Source organism: Bufo gargarizans, chromosome 2 (genome assembly GCF_014858855.1).
Source record: "Bufo gargarizans isolate SCDJY-AF-19 chromosome 2, ASM1485885v1, whole genome shotgun sequence".
In the NCBI taxonomy this organism is placed as follows: domain Eukaryota; kingdom Metazoa; phylum Chordata; class Amphibia; order Anura; family Bufonidae; genus Bufo; species Bufo gargarizans.
Genome location: NC_058081.1, coordinates 517,607,013 through 517,627,784, shown reverse-complemented (window position 1 = coordinate 517,627,784; position 20,772 = coordinate 517,607,013). Strand labels below are relative to the sequence as shown.

The 20,772-nt window shown below is 44.9% G+C and overlaps 1 protein-coding gene across 9 annotated transcripts in view; it reads right to left on the bottom strand.

The window, feature by feature from the left end:
* MICAL3 (microtubule associated monooxygenase, calponin and LIM domain containing 3) overlaps positions 1–20,772 on the bottom strand; it is a 136,898-nt gene that overhangs the window by 5,352 nt on the left and 110,774 nt on the right. For 6 of the 9 annotated variants that reach the window (XM_044281343.1, XM_044281341.1, XM_044281344.1 and 3 more), the window contains 4 exons: positions 20,525–20,575; positions 11,223–11,288; positions 7,751–7,850; positions 6,903–6,976 (listed from right to left, as the gene is read on the bottom strand). In XM_044281343.1, coding sequence (XP_044137278.1) covers positions 6,903–6,976; positions 7,751–7,850; positions 11,223–11,288; positions 20,525–20,575 — 291 coding nt within the window. The remainder of the gene's footprint in view (positions 1–6,902; positions 6,977–7,750; positions 7,851–11,222; positions 11,289–20,524; positions 20,576–20,772) is intronic. The other 3 variants (XM_044281345.1, XM_044281349.1, XM_044281342.1) reach the window with 2 other exon arrangements.

Below are 20,772 nucleotides of genomic sequence, written 5' to 3'. Positions count from 1 at the left end.
CGAGAACAAGCTTGCTTATATATTGTACTGGACAGGGTTTAGATACCTGGGAAGACGATGAATCACAATGCTAAAGTAAAAATGTCACAAAAGAATACGGATGACGTCCATGTGCATTCCTTATTTTGCGGATGAATGGTTCCACATAGGTCCGCAAACAAACAAACGGAACGAACACTGAAAGAAAATATGTTCCTGTGCATGAGCCCTAAGGTTTTTTTTTGTGAACCATATACAGAACCATTCCTTTCAATGGGTCGGCAAAAAAATTGATGTTACTCCGTGTGCATTCCGTTTCCATATGTCCGTTCCACAAAAAAAAATAGAACATTTCCTAGGATAGAACAGTCCTATTAGGGGCCAGCTGTTCCGTTCCGCAAAATACGGAATGCACATGAACGTCATCCGTATTTTTTGCAGATCTGTGTTTTGCAGACCACAAAATACATACAGTTGTGTGCATGAGCCCTTAGAGTGAGAATATATAATCTGAATGGTCTTTATTTAGGCTATGTGTTTCAGTACTCTGCTAGTGCCTTCCTCAGGCCATAGGCATAATTATGGCCTGAGGAAGACACTAGCCCAGTAACGAAACTTGTAGACTAAATGAAGACAATTTGGATGATATATCCTCACCCTAAGGGCACATGCACACGACCGTATGCCCTCCGAGACAAACAGACCGTGAGCGGGCCATATGTCCCGGAGCGGCATACATCGTGCGCGCACAGCATCATAGGTTACTATGATGCTGTGCGCATCAGGCCGCCCGCGGGACTCTTGTCCGGCACTCATAAGATCATATGAGTGCAAGACAATAGTCCCGCGGGCGGACCCTTGCGTACAGCATCACAGTAACCTATGATGCTGTGCGCACGATGTATGCCGCTCCGGGACATATGGCCCGCTCATGGACCGTATGTCTCGGAGGACATGTGTTCGTGTGCATGAGCCTCAAGTGTCATCATTCCAGTAAGGATCCCTGAAATTTCTTTGTTTCCTGAACTACTTCAGAAGAGTGCTCCCCACCTGTCTGCCCCTGGATTAAATCATCGTACATTACATTACTGCCACGCTTGCGTCTTTCTACAGTGCCAATGAACCTGACTAGACGTACAGTTGTGCTCAAAATAATAGCAGTGTGTTTAAAAAAGTGAATAAAACTCAAAATTCTTCTAATAGCTTTTATTTCCATACACACAAATGCATTAGGAACACTACACATTCTATTCCAAATCAAAACATGAAGAAAAATATATAAAATTTGTGTTGTTCCTCTAAAAAAAAAAAAAAAAAAATAGTAGTGTTTGTATTCTTCTTGACAAACTCAAACATTCACTATATGAACTGAAAAATGTTAAAAGATTTTGCTTTCCTTTGAATCACTGAAGTAATATTTAGTTGTATAACCGCTGTTTCTGAGAACTGCTGTACATCTGTGTTGCATGGAGTCAACCAACTTCTGGCACCTGTGAACAGGTATTCCAGCTCAGGATGATTGGACTACATTCCACAGTTCTTCTCTATTTCTTGGTTTTGCCTCAGAAACTGCATTTTTGATGTCACCCCACAAGTTTTCTATTGGATTAAGATCCGGGGATTGGGCTGACCACTCCATAACGTCAATCTTGTTGGTCTGGAACCAAGATGTTGCACGTTTACTGGTTTGTTTGGGGTCGTCGTCTTGTTGGAACACCCATTTCAAGGGGATTTCCTCTTCAGCATAAGGCAGCAGGACCTCTTCAAGTATTCTGATGTATTCAAACTGATCCATGATCCCTGGTATGCGATAAATAGGCCCAACACCGTAGTATGAGAAACATCACCATATCATGAGGCTTGTGCCACCATGCTTCACTGTCTTCACAGTGTACTGTGGCTTGGAGTCAGTGTTTGGGGGTCGTCTGAGAAACTGTCTCTGGCCACTAGACCCAAAAAGAACAATCTTACTTTCAGCAGTCCACAAAATGTTGCGCCATTTCTCTTTAGGCCAGTCAATGTGCTGTTCGGCAAATTGTAACCTCATCAGCATGTCTTATTTTCAACAGTGGGACTTTGCGGTGGCTTCTTGCAGATAGCTTGGCTTCACATAGGAGTCTTCTAATTGTAACAGTATCATACACACAACAGACTAGACGGGTCCTACAGTAGGTGGTCACGCTATTTAAATATATAACGCAAGTTTCAGAGGTCAAGGAGACCAAAGCGTGACTTGGATCACCTACTGGCTATCTTTTATTTTTATTCATTAAAACATATACCTTTATTGATGTCTATTTTAAAAAAGAAAGAATATCACTCTAATTTTTTAAAAAGGGGTTAAAATTCCTCAGAGTGAGCAGTGAGACTGTGAATTCTACTGTGTATTTCTCTTCTCAATACACATCATATAGTAGGATAGCACCTGATATACTTTCTCAGGGCTTGCCCTACTGATTCATATCACTGCAGCAACTTAGTATTTGGTTGCCTGTAAATCTCTGCTTTAAATGCTCACTAGCTCAGTCTGAACTAAAAAATTAGTGCTCCCACATCCCTACATGTTTCGCCGAGCTTCGGCGTCCTCAGGGGATAATGCAGGTTTGCATTGGAAGGGGGATCCCTGATTATTATAGGTTCGGTTCCTGTGGGTGGGGTTTGAATAAATTCTCACAGAGTCCTTGCCATTTTGGCTATTCTTCTATCCATTTGAATGGTAGTTTTTCGCTTTCTTCCACGTCTTTCAGGTTTTGATTGCCATTTTAAGCATTTGCGATCATTTTAGCTGAGCAGTCTATTATTTTCTGCACTTCTTTATACGTTTCCCCTCTCCAATCAACTTTTTAATCAAGGTACGCTGTTCTTCTGAACAATGTCTGGAACAAACTATTTTTCTTAGAATTTCAGAGAGAAATGCTCTATAACCAGCATGTACAACATTTGCTGCCTTCCTTCCTTAAATAAGGGCAATAATTGTCACCGGTTTTTCAAAGAATGAATGACCTCACTAATTGAACTCCACACTGCTATTATTTTGAACATGCCCCTTTGAATTAGTGATTCAATTACACATAATCAGCATCATGCATGTCATGACTGTTGGGTCTGTTGGATTTCTATTACTCTACTACACCTGCTAGTAAATTATTTGCCATGTAGAAATATAATTTCAACCAAAAACAGTGACTGATCAGGTTTGGCTACTTTCACACTTGCGTTCGGAGCGGATCCGTTTGGTATTTGTACAGACGGATCCGCTCCTATAATGCAAACGATGGTATCCGTTCAGACGGAACCGTCTGCATTATATTTTACTAAAAAAGTCTAAGTACAATTTGTATTCAGACGGATCCGTCCAGACTTTACATTGAAAGTCAATGGGGACGGATCCGTTTGAAAAATGCACCATACTGTGTCACCTTCGAACAGATCCGCCCCCATTGACTTCCATTGTAACTCTGGACTGATCAGTTTGCATCCGCACGGCCAGGCGGACAGCCAGCGTTCGGGTGTCCGCCTGCTGAGCAGAGCGGAGGACAGACGGTGCCAGACTGATGCATTCTGAGCGGATCCGCATCCACTCAGAATGCATTGGGGCCGTACGGATGCGTTCGGGGCCGCTTGTGAGAGCCTTCAAACGGAACTCACAAGCAGAGCCCCGAACGCAAGTGTGAAAGTAGCCTTAGTGATGTCTGACTGCTATTATTTTGAACACAACTGTACATAGCTAGGTGGCAGTGCGGAAACTTGGGAAGATGAGTATTTTCAGGGCGCACAGTGACCTTCTTGATTTTTTATTGGGCACAGTGTTTATTATTCATTTCAGTGGCAGAATGCGTGGGACCATTTTTAGGGGCCATAGGAAGTAGTGGTTTAGGTGACACTATGTGGAACAATTTTTTTCAGGGGGCACTGTGCATGGCTGTATTATATTCAGAAGCACAATGCCGGTCAGTATTTGGAGCTAGTACAGAGGGTCAGGATCTCATGTAAAATTAAGGAGTCAAAAATGGCGGGCAGCAAACTCTGGTAGTCTGGGCTTGAATGGAGAAGATGAAAAAAAAAAGAGAATAATTCCAATTAGAGAAGATGTCACCTCTGAGTCACTCAGGGGCGGGGGGCAGGGAGGCAATTGTCCCCCAGGCCGCCCTAAATAAACGGCCGCTGGGTCGCCAGTCTTTAAAAAAAAAAAATTTTTAATTTTTTATTCTTCAGGGCCGCACCGCCGATCACCACAGGCGGCGCGGCCCTGGATGTAATTGCGGCCGTGCTGTGGGGCAGGGGAGGGAGAGGCGTGTCCCTCCCCGGTTCTTCTGATAGGCTGCAGGCACTAATGCCTGCAGCCTATCAGAGGCCAGCTCAGGCAGCGCAATGACGTCATTATCATTGCGATGCCTGAGCCGGGCAGCACACAGCAGGGACACAGGCCGGAAGAGGCTTGCATCGCTGCTGATGGAGGTAAGTATTAGGGTTTTGTTTTTTTCTTCTTTGCGGGGGGCTGGCACTATGGGGGGATATCTGGCACTATGGGGGGGGGGGAAGCTGGCACTATGGGGGGGGGGAAGCTGGCACTATGGGGGGGGGAGGGAGCTGGCACTATGGGGGGGGAGGGAGCTGGCACTATGGGGGGGGGAGCTGGCACTATGGGGGGGGGGAGCTGGCACTATGGGGGGGGGGGAGCTGGCACTATGGGGGGGGGAGCTGGCACTATGGGGGGGGGAGCTGGCACTATGGGGGGGGAGCGGGCACTATGGGGGGGAGCTGGCACTATGGGGGGGGAGCTGGCACTATGGGGGGGGGAGCTGGCACTATGGGGGGGGGAGCTGGCACTATGGGGGGGGGAGCTGGCACTATGGGGGGGGGAGCTGGCACTATGGGGGGGGGAGCTGGCACTATGGGGGGGGGAGCTGGCACTATGGGGGGGGAGCTGGCACTATGGGGGGGGAGCTGGCACTATGGGGGGGGAGCTGGCACTATGGGGGGGGAGCTGGCACCCTATGGGGGCATTTCTTACTGCCACATTATGGGGGGGCACCATGGGGGAGAGGAGCACTATGGGGGTATCTGGGGGCTCTAAAGGGGCTTTTTTCAATTATTGGCACATTCTGGGGGCACTATGGGGGACAACAGCGCTATGGGGCATCTGGTGTTACTATAGGGGCATTATTTGGGGGCACTATGGGGAAGTGGGGGCTCTAAAGGGGCCTTTTGTATTGGAACATTATGGGGGGCACTATGGCATTTGGTGGCACTAAGGGGGCATTTTTTACTGGCACATTATGGGAGGCACTATAGGGGAGAGCGGCACTATGGGGCATTATTTTGGGGCACTATGGGGGAGTGGAGCACTATTGGGGCATATGGTGGCACTAAGAAGGGGCATTTTTTTTACTGGCACATGGTGGCGGAGAGGAGCACTATAGGGGCATCTGCTGGAGGCACTAAGGGGCATTTTTTTACTGGCATATTATGGGGAACACTATGGGGAAGTGGGAGAGGAGCAGTATGAGGGCATTTACTGGGGCACTATATAGAGGTATTTTATACTGGCATACATTATGGGGACATTAGCTCAACTGCGGGCACTAAGCGGGGGTATTTCATGTACTGTCATATTATAGGGAAAATTGGTACTACTAGGGGGTATTATGCGAAGCTTCGCTACTACTGGGGGGCTATGAGGAACATGATTACTAGGGCACTATAGGGGCATTATTACTACTAAGTGTGCTCTGGCAGAGAATTATTTCTATTGGTGGGATTTTGGGGAGCACTGTTACTTTGGGGGCACCCTGGCATAGTATCAGCTTAGCACAATTATTTTTGGGGGACATTATCTTTATACTATTAGTGTCTGGGCGCAGTTATTTTTTAGAGCACTGTGTGCCAATAATTGTTTAAGGGGGCACTATCTGTGTGGTAGTAGTATTTCCAGGGGGACTGTTTCTGCAGTATAGTATTGGGGGTGGCAGGAAACTAATGTCTGTTTCTCAATTTCTGCAGAGACGGAAGATGGCAGAAAAATCATCATGGCGGTCTGGTCTGAATGGAGAAGATGAGGAAAGAGAACGTCTACATCAAAGGTGACATCACTGGATGTAAAGGGTATGAGGTGCTATGTAGGAGAGGAGATGCTCCGGCTCCTCCCCCTCCCATTTGCAGAAGGAGGATTCAGAGTTGGGTGAGGACGACGAAAGGGGGCAGCAGGCCACGGGCGGGTGGCAGATGGTGGGGGGGAACCACAAGCCCTGAGCATGATCAGGGGAGGGAGGAGCTTCCTGGCTGTAGCCTGCTGTTGTCAATTGTATAATGTGAAGCAGGCAGTGCAGCCAGGACAGACCCTCCCCTCTACGTATGATGTGTAGACAGGCTTCAACTATAGAATGTCAGCTGTACAGTGTTTGTTGGGAGTGGCCTATTATATGTAGGAGGGGCTTTTAATAATGGGCGGGGCTAAAATGGGCCACTTGACTGGATTTGCCCCCCAGGACTAAGGCTGCCAGCCCTCCCCTGGCAGTCACTGAATATAAAAATAATGTGACAAAAAAATAAATAAATCATGTAACAAATATATACTATTTGATTGTATTACATTTATGGTATCTATATGTGGCACATAACACTTTGTAGTAGTTGCTTCAGAATGCCTTGGGTAAGCCAGAATGCTGCATGGACACATGTGGTGGTGAATAAAGAGAAGTCTGTTTGCTGTTGCCTTTTTCATATTTCTTGATAAGTTATGTAGTCTCGCGAAAGGTCTGCGGTGAGATAATGTCTGGCATCCTCCTAGTTTGTAAAACAACCCTCGGCACATCCTTATCATTGTTCATTCTGGGAGCTGTAGTTTCACATTGTACAAACTTCTATAGCTGGCCTAACCTGAATTGGTTTATTCGATTATCGGAGTAGGGTCACCAACTCACCCTCCACAGCCATTCTCTCCCGCAGCTCCTGCTGTAGTCGACTCTGCCTATCCTCTAGCTCCAGCTCCCGGGCGCTGAGAAGACAAAAGGAGTCAGAAATGTAGACCCATATCATAATCTACTATAGGACTTTGATCTATCAGAACTTCACACAGTATCACACATGACTGGAGTAGATACACAGCTTAAAGGGTTTCTGTCACCTGAAAAATGGGTATTAGGCTGGCTGACATTAGCGATGTGCTAATGTCAGCTGAACATAACTATATTAGTGCCATCTCACTGCCTGCCGCCATTATTGAGAAAAACAAACGTTTATAATATGCTAATTAGCCTCTAGGAGCGGGGGGGGGGGGGGGGGGCATTGCCCCTGCTCCTAGAGGCTCCGTTCTCCCACCTCTGGCCACGCCCTGCTACACTAGATTGACAGGGCCAGGCAGCGTTGGTCTCCTACCTCCGGCCCTGTCTGCAGTGTACATCTCACGCCTGCGCCGTCCCGTTCAGTATATGGCGCAGCGAGTGAAAGGCGCTTGCCGGCTGCCAGCTTCCTCACTGCTCCTGCGCCGAATACTGAACGGTGCGAGATCTATCCAGCGCACAGGGCCGGCAGGAGGAGGTGAACGCTGCCGGGCCCTGTCAATCTAGTGTAGCAGGGCGTGGCCAGAGGTGGGAGAACGGAGCCTCTCAGATGACATTACCTGATTGCTAATGTCAGCCAGCTTAATACCAATATTTCAGGTGACAGAAACCCTTTAACAGACCGTATCACTAAAAGCAGGATCCGAAACAGCTCAGCGGATAGTATCACACAACAAACTTGGATACAACACTGCCATCTGATAACTTACAATATCATCAATTCAGACTCGTATCGGACCAGTGCATTCTTCTCCTGCACTAGACGGAACCACTCCTGCATCAGTTTTGGGTCATCTTTCTTGCCCATTCCTGTAATAAACAAAAAATGTTATTATCTGGAATCAGAGATTGGAGGGAAAAATGTGATGATGCAAATAAAAAAATAAAATAAAAAAAAGAAGACACAAAGCCAAACATGGGGGCAGCTGACAGGCGAGCTACTGATCTGAGCGATGGGGTACTACTGATCTGTACCATACAGAAAACAAACTGTCCAATTCCTGCAGAGCCACGGTCACCTAAACAACGAGCCCCAGTTATCACTGCCTCAGTCATAGTGCCTTGCGCCTCACTACGTCTGCACTGACTACACTAGAAACATGCTGAAAAACGTGCCTCTCATACACTCCCTGGGTGATGCCAGTCTGTGGCTTAAATTATTACACATGCAGGGTGATTCAAAAAGGAGGGCGCAAAAGTACAGAACTGTAATTAAACAAATTCTGCACTTAAAAAATAAAAGCTGTGCTGATTGGTTGCAGTTTTCATGAATCTGCCCCTATAGTTGAAGGGGTTGTCTCACTTCGGCAAATAGCATTCATAATGTAGAGAAAGTGAATACCAGGCACTTACTTGTATTTTGATTGTCCATATTGCCTCCTTTGCTGGCTTAATTATTTTTGATGCTTATTTCCATGGTTACGATCACCTTGCAATCCAGAACCGGTGGCCGTAATTGAGGACTATAGAAAAAAAAAAGTGCTCGACTATGCGTACTTCCGCGGTGCCGGCCACCAGAGAGGCCATACTTATTCTTATAGTATGCAAGTACAGCCACCGCTGCTGGATTGCAGGGTGGTCATAACCATGGAAACGAGCAGTGTATAAAGTGATGGTAAAATGAATCAACCCAGCAAAGGAGGAAATGTGGACAATCACAAAGGCCATTCGCTGAAGTGAGACAACCCCATAAATTTAAACCTGTGCACAAATGGGCAGGTTTAAGATGGTGACATCACAGCAAGAAAAAGCTTGTTGCATGTTGGAATTTTCGAGATCGGGTTCTGTTGTGATAGTATAAATTTGGTAAATGTGCTCCGTATAGAAAACTGCATTTCACCAAGTCGACCAAGCTGACTACTATGGAACTTACAAGTGCCACAAACCACGGTATGGCGTATCTTATGAAAAAGTCTGCGTTGTAAGCCATATAGATTACAAATTCCTCAGGGGCTGAAACCGGATAACAAACCAAAATGCTGTGACTTTTGTATTGCATTGACTTGCAGGGCCAATTGGAAGAGGAGGAATTTGCTGACGAGCTGGTGTTTGGTGATGAGGTTCTCGTGGGAAGGTCAATCACCACAACATAAGAATCTGGGGCTCAGAAAACCCACATGCCCTTATCGAGCACCTGAGGGACCCCAAAATAAATGTTGCCTGTGGACTAAGCAGACAAAGTCTATGGTTCCTTCTTTTTTGCTGATGATACTGTCTCTGGCCGCCCCTACCTGGAAATTTTAAGGGAATGGCTTATGCCACAGAGAGAGGAAGATCTGCCAGACGTAGTCTAACAGTAGGATGGTGCTCCTACTCATTGCCATACCGGAACATTGTATCGGCCACAATGATATACACGACTCACTAATGTTGCGCTGGCCTCCACGATCACCAGATTTAACATTCAGACTACTTTATGATGGGCTACATCGATAACTTAGTGCATTGGACCCCTCCAGCTACAGGATATGAACCAACTGATAACGCATCACTGAAAAAGTGACGTTCATACCCGAGGATATGCTGGCATGTGTCAATGCAGAACTGGACTGCCACCTCAACATCTGCCATGTCACCAATGGAGCTTTCATCGAACATATGTAGTATATAGATAAAACTTGGATATTGTGTTTTTTCGTGTTAAGAAATTTATGTTATGCTCTCTAAGTTATGAATACAGAGGCTATTATTTCACACCACTATTTTTGAATCACCCTGTATTTTTTATTGCAAAAGTAAGAAGCCTTTAGGCTCAAGACAAAACACATTTATCTATAAAAATGTCTTCTTGTCAACCACTGTCAGTTTCTACATGACACATTTCCTTTTGAACCCAACAAAAGGTAGCAGCTATTTCAACAACAAAAACACCACAAACTCCACATAAGGATATAAAGAATAGTCTGATGCAACCACAAAAAATACACAAACATATGTATGGGTGTTTGGGATGGACAGATGTAATGGTTCAATATAAAGAATCCGTGTGAAGTTTATGAAACCTAAGATCAAATCTACAGTAAATGTAAGTGATCGGTTCTGGTGCAGTCATTTGTATTACACCCATAGGCAGCGCACTGCCATATTCAGGGGAGCAACTAAAAAAAATAAAAAACAAAAATACAATTATATACATTATAATTAAAGGGTTTATGACCCCCCTCTAATGCAAGGCCCCTCATATAGGTTATACTTACCCCGCTCCCCTGCACCCGCGTTGCGTCTCCATAACAAACCAGCGTTTTTAGCAGGCCGCGACTGGGACGAGCCTTTCTAGCATAGTGGGCGACGGTAGGAAGGCTTGTCCCCCGTTGTGGCTTGCTATTGGCTGCTCTACCCGTGCAACGGGGAGATTCAGCAGTGGCCATGTAGGGATCTGGATCGACGTGGGTGCCAGGGAGTGGGGTAAGTATAACCTATATGGAGGGGCCCTGGCATTAGGGGGGGGGGGGGGGGTCATTATAGGTGTTGGATAACCCCTTTAAGGTTCAAATTATAGCCAAAGAGCTTTTGCAGGCAGGATTTAATAACTGATTTGTCGTATCACCTCATCCTTACAATTTAGGTCACCATTTGGACTGCATTTGGATATTTTTTCCTCAAAATCCAGTATAAATAAAAAATCTTAAATCCTTACAATGGGTTGGGAAGAAAGCTTTGTGAAACCTAAAAAGGTTAATACACACAATAAAAATACAATGCTGGTCCTCCACTACAAGGCACCATTACCCACAGACAGGACTACATTGCAGGAAATCCAGCAACAATGCCAATGTCTGAAAATGAGACCGTGGTGAGACAATGCAAATATCTATTGACAGAGGAGCAGGACACCGCAGGACAGCGGTCTGGTAATAACAATAAAAGGAAGCACCAGACACCTTAAGGAGGAGGCCGAAAACAACACCAAGTCCACAGCAAGGGCACAACCACAGCAGAGAAATGGAGAGACCTCGAACTGGCTGATTTGGAATAAACCAGGCAGATGAAATCACACGTATGAGTCTCGTTCCTGGGTTAGAAGCTAGTCATGCAGTGATCACATTAGCAGCAGCCGGGGAGAAACAGGCAATGGATGGGAAAGATCAGGAAGCTGGGTTCTCGAGTCAATCAGGATGTGACAGGCAAGTAAATGATTTGGTGAGCCAGCCGGGATGTGACAGGGATGTAAAGCTACATTACCTTCGTGGACACAGCAGGGACAGAAGGAGATAGGTCTGCGGCGTGGAGTCCCCACAATGGGATCAACTTGAGAGAATGACATATGGGGCAAATAGATGGTGGTGGTGACAAAATTCACAGAGCAGCGGGGTTTAAAAATGGAGTAGGGAAGGAGGACGGACAAAACAGGGAAAAAAGCAGAAAGTACAAAGAGTGAGAGCAGCAAACAGCAAGAAGAAAACGTAGGAAAACAGACCCAAACCGTGTCATAGCATATGGCAACTGCTGAGTAATCCCTGCAGGGCTAGGACAGGGTCAAAGTTTCCACTACTGTCTCACAGATGTCAAAAAGACATTTCCTAGATACTGGTGCACAACTATGACTGTGGGGAAAAGTTAGTGGACTTGTGGCCAATGGTCTTCACTGGTCAAACTGCAATACCTACGTACAACAGATGGAACTAAACATCAAACACTTCAGGCCACAATGAGGCTAAGATAAAGTGAACAAAATTGTGGACAATAATTTAGAAACCAAATTAATTTAAATTTTTTTCTGTATATTTAGTCCATCAGAAACTTGGATGGGGGCAGCTTCTCCAACAGTTCTAGAATCCCGTGTATGAAGCACCATGTTGTCTCAGTCTACAAAGTTACCATTGAAAACCATTCATTATAATATATCTTTAAAGGGAACCTGTCGCCTCCAAAATCCATCCCAAGCCGCCAGCAGTACCCGAGAGTAGCCAGCAGCGTTTATCAGACAATAACTTTCTATCTGGATGCCGATGCGGCTAAAACTCAGAAAACGTTCTTTTATCTCCTGCTGGCGCGCTTCTCTAGTCATGCTTGAAGTCAAGGGGGCAGTGGTCTCTTTGCTTCAAGCATGACTAGAGTAGCGCGCTGGAAGGGGATAAAAGAACGTTTTCTGAGCTGTAGCCGCATCGGCCTTCAGGAAGAAAATTGTCGGCAACACACTGCTGGCTACTCTCAGGTACTAATGGCGGTTTGGGATGGTTTTTGGAGGTGACAGGTTTCCCTTTAAGGCTGGTTTAACACTATTACTAAGATATGGCATTACCAGAAGCCACAGGAATGCCACCATCCCCAATAACTAAAATGGGGACCGGCAGAGATCCTGTCCCAACCCAACACACACACAGATGGATGACATCCCTGTAGCTTCAGGCAATGCCGGATACAGAGAGATCCGACAGGCTGCTCCAGCAGACAACAGCCTGTTGGATCTGAGAAATGCTAGTGTGAAACCAGCCTAAGGTTCTGGTTTTCTGATACAGTGCTCCTAATCCCTATTTAAACTCTGCAGCCCCTAGAGGGAGCTAACTGCATACTGCTGTATACAGTAAGCTGTTAAATTCCCCTAGTGTAGGCTCCAAGCAGCAGAAATGCATTATCTAGCTCTATGGCAATGCATGGAATTTGGAGCTCTGTAACATACAGACAATATGAAATTTAACATTTTATTACAAGCAGGAGACTCCATTATCTGTAATACTTCTTTACTGGACGCCAATCAACAGCATCAACAGCAAAGATTAAATAAAGATATGAAGAAAAAAAATGTAAAGAAACATGCAGTGAGGTCCACTGCAAGCCAATCACAACACAGCATAGGATATATAAGCTCCTGTAATATGCAAATCATCCTCTTTCTTTGCTGTTGACTGCAGCTAAGTGTACTGTTTTTTGTCTTGTGTGACAGGATATTTATATTCACCCCCATAGATATTTACCACATATAGCTACTACCACGGTACCCCACTGTTTCCTGTGGTAAAGTGGTCCTTGTTTTGGGTTATCACACAACTCTCATACACTTCCCCTTAGTGTTAAGATCTTTTTACCACTTCCCCGCTACCGTGCTCCAGTGGCGAGTTTGCGTCTTCTCCCCCTGAGAGGACGCTGCTCTCCGCTGTGTGCGAGTGACAGCTAACATCAGCTGTGTTTCGCTGCACACAATCTCCTCACTACCTCAGGCTCAGCACTAAAGAGATTCTCCCGCCGAGTTTCAGCTCTCTGCTCAATTTACCGGTCCTCCAGCGCCATCTTCTGCCCTCCAGTTGTATTACCACAAGTATCATTCATACTTTTGCATATCTTATGTGCATTCTGACACTCCTAATCACCTCATACTAATTAGTAAGTCTCTTTTTTTCTGCTAGTAGTGCATTTTGCTAGAGCTCCTATCCCATCTTACACATAGAATTTTGTCATATGTTACATTATTGGAATTCTTTTATTTCTTGACAATTGTTCATATATTCCTCATGGCTGAAGGAAATGCTGAAGCAGCCTCAGATCCTCAGGGTCTTGAATTTTTGGACAAAATTGAATCCAGTCTCTGATGGAACAAACCATACAAAAGTCAGTTCACACACCATTAAACTCTGTTATGTTATCTGTGCACGAGGTTATTAATAAATCTGTGGCCCAAGCCATATCTCATTCCGCCACTCCGAATTTACCTCAAGCGATTCCAGCCACTCCCTTGGATATTTTTTTGTCAGCGGAAGATTCTGCATCTAAGATGGTGCAGGGCCTTCACAAACAAGGCAAACACTCTTGCAAACACCGCTTTATAATTACCAATCCTCAGCCCAATAAACAAGCCAAAATGGCTAAAACTAAAGAGGATCAGGTTCATACGCTAACACTACAGAAAAGCGTACATTCAGATGTCAATAGTTTACAACTCTTAACCTCCGCCCCTGAGGAGTTTAAAAATTAAGCGGGCTCTAAAGGCTTCGACATCCCGAGTCAAGCCCAAGACGTATATTACAATACGGTTGAAATGGTCTCCTCCGACAAAGAGGAGAATTTGGAATACAAAGACTTTTCCGATCAGGAAAATTTTTGGGGCCCAAATACAGCGGATTCCGCCATTTTGGATGCCGCAGGAATCCCATTTTTCAATCCCAATGATATTAAACACCCCAGATCAGGGGAATGGGTGCCCCAATTTTAAAATTTTGGGATAAGGAGACCCTTGGATAAGTCGGCCCATAGCAAATTGCGGGCAGAGTGCCCTAGAGCCACTTTACAATCAAAAGTGGCAAACACCCCTGACTTAGATCCAACTTTGGTGAAGTATTTAGTCAAATCGGGGAGAAACCCCAAGAAAGGTGTAGACCACTCCTTCAGGGCCATTCAAGATCAATTTTTGGATTTACTAGGCCCCTTAACAAAAATCCTAGATTTAACAGAGAAAGACACAATTTCAGATGCCCCTATAGATTTAACAGTTCTAAACGGCTGGGCACAAAGAGCGGTGTGTTTATTTGGCAATATTAACGCCTCCATTTGCATAAAAAGAAAACGTAGTATTTTAATGAAGTTGGACCCCCAACTTATCCATATGGCATCATCTGACAGTAACACCCCCAGATGGCTACCTTTTTGGGGATTCCTTTATTAAGGAGTTAAACGGATACGTAGGATTGTTTTCATCGCTTGACAGCACAATCCTCCATGAAAAAAAGTTTTCCAGGGTCGTGTTTTTGGGAGGGCTGGGAAAAGAGGCAGATTTCCCAGCCGGCTGACCCACGAGAATCAATACCCAAGAGGCCTTCCCCAAGCGGACAGATATCCAGCTCCATCCCACTCCTTCAACCCAATGCCCTTTTTTCCCCAGTTAGGGGACGCCCCTGGAGAGCGAGAGGCCATAGAGGTTTTCCAAGAACCAGAACCTCCGCAGGTGAGTGTTCCCAGACAGTATTTTTCACAAATAACCCTAGGGGGCAGGATAAAACATTTTTCACACATTTGGTCTCTGATTACATCAGACTCATGGGTTTTAAATACGGCCTCAGGATATCAAATAGAATTCCTATTTCCACCAATACAAACACACTCACCTTATCCAATAACATTCTCAGAGTCAGACCGCACACTAGTTCAACTAGAAATAGAGGAACTCTATTCCAAGGGCGCTATTATTCCAATAACCTCAGAATCCCCAGGATTTGTAAGAAATCTCTTTCTAGTGAAAAAAGAGAGATGGCGGTCACAGACCAGTTATCAATTTGAGATTCCTCAACAAGTTCGTGCTTTACCAACACTTCAAAATGGAGGGAATTCATTTCCTGAGAGACCTTTTGTTACTGCACGATTGACTGGCAAAAATAGATCTCAAGGATGCTTATCTCACAATACCTATGCATCCACTGTCCCAGCCATACCTCCAATTTGTTTGGGAAACCCAGAAAAAGCTTGCATTTTGGTCTTTCCTCGGCTCCTTGGTGTTTCACCAAACTATTAAAACCAGTAGTGTCTCTACTGCGGTCCCAAGGTGTTCGTCTCATAATATACTTAGACGATTTACTCATTATGGCCCAATCTTTGTCCCTCATACATCTCCATATTCAGTGGACCACGACCTTGTTGACCAATCTGGGATTCCTTCTCAATCTTGAGAAATCTTTTCTAACTCCCTCTCGGGAAGTAGAATTCCTGGGTTTTATCATCAACACTCAGTCAGCCTTTCTGAGTCTCCCTCCCATGAAGCTAAAAAATATCCGAAGAGAGATTCGGTCAGTCTTGAACAGACAGCGGATCTCACGTCGCACTTTAGCTCGGATAGTAGATCTGCTATCCTCTTCCATTCAAGCAATTGTCCCAGCTCCTCTACATTATCGAGCTCTCCAACGTTTGAAAAACTTGTCACCTCAGGGAAGGTTTGGGATATTTGGACAAAGTATCCCTTTCCCCGGACGCCAAAGCGGAACTCCTGTGGTGGTTGGATCACATCCAATTATGGAAAGGGAAGGCTATCTTCAATTCGGTTCCAGATCTGATTCTGGAATCAGATGCCAGTTGCAGCAGATAGGGTTCCTGGTGTGGTTCCTTATCCACTGGTGGCAAATGGTCTAAAGAAAAGGGAAATATTCACATCAATTGCCTGGAACACTTGGCAGGATTTTTTACCCTCAAGAGTTTTGCAAGAGACAGATCGCACTGTTGCATTCTCTTGCGGATGGACAACATCTCTGCAGTACAGTATGTGAACAGTCTGGGAGGCACCAGATCAGAAATCCTGGCCAACATAGCGAAAGAATTCTGGCACTTTTGTCTCGACAGAGACATTATGCTGAAGGCGGAATATCTTTCGGGCCTTTGCAACTCAGTCCCAGAGTAGAACTTTTGCTTTCTAACAGACACAGGGACTGGCGTCTAGATCCTATGATTTTCAAACTCACTGTGGGGCACCCTCCAATTAGACCTTTTCGCATCTTGATTAAACCGTCAGCTTCCGAAATTCGTCAGCTGGCGTCCCGACCCGGAGTCGTTGGGCACAGATGCCCTCGTCCACCTCTGGCCTTCGGGAACTCTATACGCGTTCCCCCCCTTTGCCCTCATTCCGAGAGTACTGTTGTTGACCAGAACCCAGAAATTGACGATTCTGGCCCACTCAGTCTTGGTTTCCTCAACTCCTGGGGATGACCATAGACTTTCCTCGCTTATTGCCAACTCATCATTCCATTTTCCTGGACCCTTCTGGGAATCCTCATCCCTTAGTCTTGTCAGATCTACTTCATATAGTAGCATGGCTCATCTCGGGTCAACAGTGTTTGATATTGGACTTTCACACTCAGCTCAGGATATCCTCTCAGATGCTTGGGCCCCAGGTACGAGGTCTGCTTACAGATCAGCCTGGAGACTTTGGGCTGATTGGTGCTTACAATGGAACGTGGATCCCGTTCATGCACCTATGGTACAGATTGTGAATTACCCATCAGCATCTTTTGATGCTGGGAAAGCCTATCGGACGATTAACGTTTAGCTCCAGAATATGTCAATAGGTAAAAGCCCCCTTGTCTGTAGGTTAATAAAAGGTATGAAATTCCGCAGACCTCCTTTACCCAAGTATCATTCTACCTGGGATGTTACTTTGGTACTTAATCTTGTCGTCTCATGGGGAGATAATGATCTATCTATAAAGCTCCTTTCTTTTAAGTTGGCTACTCTTCTATGCCTCCTCTCTTTCAACAGTCACAGCCCTAGACATATCTCAGAGACAATTTTTTTACCCCGCCTTTCAACAAGAACATTTGTGTATTGTTCGTTGTCTCAAGGCCTACGAACGTAGGACTGAATCTCTTAGGCAACCAGCTCATTCCCAATTATAAATATCGTTCTGTAAACCTCACCTTCCGGTTTCATCCCCAACTCTAGCCAGGTGGATTAGGCAGTCTATGCAATTAGCAGGTATCAATACCTCCGTATTCGGGGCTCATTCCGTTTGGGGTGCCTCGTCTACAAAGTTTAGGCAGGCTGGTGCCTCTCTATCTCACATTCTTAAGGTGGCCGACTGGTCGTCAGAATCCACAAAACATTTTACTTTCGACCCGAACCTCATACTTCCATGTTCTTAATCTAATCGCATAATATAGAGTTCAAGTTTATTACTCATGTATTGTATTAGCTTTAAACATGAGTCTCCTACTTGTAATAAAATTAGCGATTTTCCTAGCTGCTTGTGCAGGAAAATATGGATTTTTATTAAAGACAGGAGACGAACATTATCCCACCCAATAACCCACCCGGTTTCTGTTCTCTTCTAGTTTAATATTCTTCTAGGAGTCTTCAGTCGATCGATTTCCTCGACATTACTCATTGAACTTTGGATGATTTCCAGTTTTTCGTTCAGGAAAGATTGATGACATGGGAGTTTGTTATTTCTGTTTGTTTACATATTACAGGAGCTTATATATCCTATGCTGTGTTGTGATTGGCTGCCAGTGGACCTCACTGCATGTTTCTTTAAAAAAAAAAATCTTCACATCTTTATTTAAACTTTGCTGTTGATTGGAGTCCAGTAAAGAAGTTACATATAATGGAGTCTACTGTCTTTAATAAAGTACATATTTTCCTGCACAAGCAGCTAGGAAAATCTCAAAATTTAGTACAGCCACTGAGTTATTCAATGAAATATATCTTTATAAAAACCACCTGCTGTTTGTTCTTTTCCTCATTTCTCTGTCCACCTTGCTGAGGTGGACGCACATTCTCAGTTCCACCTTTCAGTTGCCACTAGCCCTATTTTCTTTAAGAATTTCGCTGCTGCATATAGAACACATCCCATGATAAAAGACACTCCCCTTGAGCTGTCAGCTTGATATAAATCCAGCAGAGCAACGAATGGGGAGATCTCTGGATCCATGTGAGGTACAGAGCTGGTTCTAGCTTTGTTAGAAATTGATTGTCTTGTACTAGATGTCTGGTTTACATTTTTTCATCATGGCATAACGCCTTTAATCCTTACAAATTGTTTGACCAATAAGACCTGATATCAATAGGTGGCGATTAATTTTAAATAAAGCAACTGTTCATGTCTTCTAATACACATCTGTATCCCATGACACCATGTACTGCACAACGATGGCTGAACCAGACACTTAAGGCTCCATTCACACGTTTGCAAATCTGTCCGCATCCGTTCTGCAATTTTGCGGAACGGGTGGGGACCCATTCATTCTGTACGGGGCAGGAATGGATGTGAACAGCACACAGTGTGCTGTCCGCATCCGCATTTCCGGAGTGCGCCGCCAATCTTCCAGTCCGCGGCTCCAAAAAAAAAAGCAATTGCGGACAAGAATAGGCATTCCTATGGGGGTGCCGACCAGGTGTATTGCAGGTTTTCTGATGGTTTCTGAAGCCAAAACCAGAAGGTGGATTGAAAAGAGTGTTGATAACGTATATCTTTCCTTAATACTTTCTCTCCTCCTATGATTCACACCTGATTTTGGCTTCAAAAACTGCATCAAAAAGCCTGAAGGTGTGTCCGCACCCTAAACATCCAACAGCACAAACAATCCCTTTTTGGCAATTACATTTTTAATGTCAGTCATTTTATGCCAGAAGCCAATAATTACCGTATTCACCTCAAATGCAATAAATTATTTTCATTATCACATATGATGGACTTGGGTACAGCGACTCAGCTGACAGTAGCACATATAATAGGTTTTTATACAGCTGCTCAGCAGACAGTATCTGTACACAATCTTAGATACAACGCCTCTGCAGAAAGTATCTAACATGATATGCTTAGATACAGCCACTCAGCAGACAGTGTTACACATAATGGGGTTTTTATAGCGCGGCTCAGGCGACAGCATCACACATGGTAGGTTTAGATACAGCAGCTCAAGAGACAGTATCACACATTATATGGTTAGGGTCAACTGCTCAAGAGAATTCACAAATGACTGTAATACATGCAGAGGGCTCAGCAGACAATAGCACACACAATAGGCTTACATACACCAGCTCAGAGTATCGTACATGACTGGCTTAGATAATACAGCAGCTAGTATCACACATAATTGGCTTAGATACAGCATCTCTACAGAAAGAAAAGAAAGGAAAATACGACTCTCCAAGATAGCGAAGAAACGTAGCTTTATTTGCGTTTTTTTTTAATCTTCAAAACACAGGAACAGTTCAGTTAGGCCGAATGCACACAGCCGTGGAACACAGACATGAGCGGTCCGTGGTATCCCTGGCATCCTGCTGACAGCAGGAGCGCACAGCGTCATTGGTTGCTATGACGCCGTGTGCTTCATGCCGCCACTGCACAACAGTAATACACTTGTATAGATCATACCAGTGTATTACTGTACAGCAGCGGCGGCATGAAGTGCACAGCGTCATAGCAACCAATGACGCCGTGCGCTCCTGCTGTCAGCAGGATGCCAGGCCGGGATACCACGGACCGCTCACGTCCGTGTTCCACGGCTGTGTGCATTCAGCCTTAGGACATGAGGAAGGACAGCAAATTATTTATGGTCTGAAACGCGTAACTCAACTGTTCCTGTGAGTTGAAGATTTTAAGAAAAACGCTTTTAAAAGCTATGTTTCTTCGCTATCTTGGAGCCGGATTTTCCTTTTTTTTTTTTTTTGCCATTTATCATCGCATCCAGGTGCGCAATCAGTGCTCAGCTAGTGGAAGGGAAGGTGAGAGCTGCCTTATATTTCTCTTGTGACAGCATCTCTACAGAGTATCACATATGCAAGTATTAGATACAGCTGCTCGGGAGCCATAAAAAAAAAAATTACAGAATTCTGTACAAAGGCTTAGCAGACAGTATCACACATGACTGGCTTAGATACTCAGCCTTGACGTTTGCTACATGTATTCTAAATGTAAATGACATTACACTGGATGAACGTTGTTTTGCTACAATTTCTTCTTGTTGTTTTAATGCCAGGATTAGGATTCATAGAGGGAACTTTGGGGAGTCAGGGAGGTGTAATCGGGGATTAGGCAGGTTAGTATCAGGGTGTGATTTGGGCATACATACCACCCAGGTGCAAATCGATGAGGTCACTGTAATAAGACTCTCCCCAATAGTCTACAATAAGGAATTGTGAAGAGAGTTATTGCATTGACAACAGAGAAAGCAGGAGAGACAGAACGAGAAAAAGAGAAGAAGATGAAATGGTTAATATAAACGGGGGCGCAAAGATAGAGGTTGTGAAGGTGGTTCAGGAAAGCAGTGGGGGAGCTGCAGGGAGCAGAGATGGAGGTTTGGAGAGACAGGTGACATAG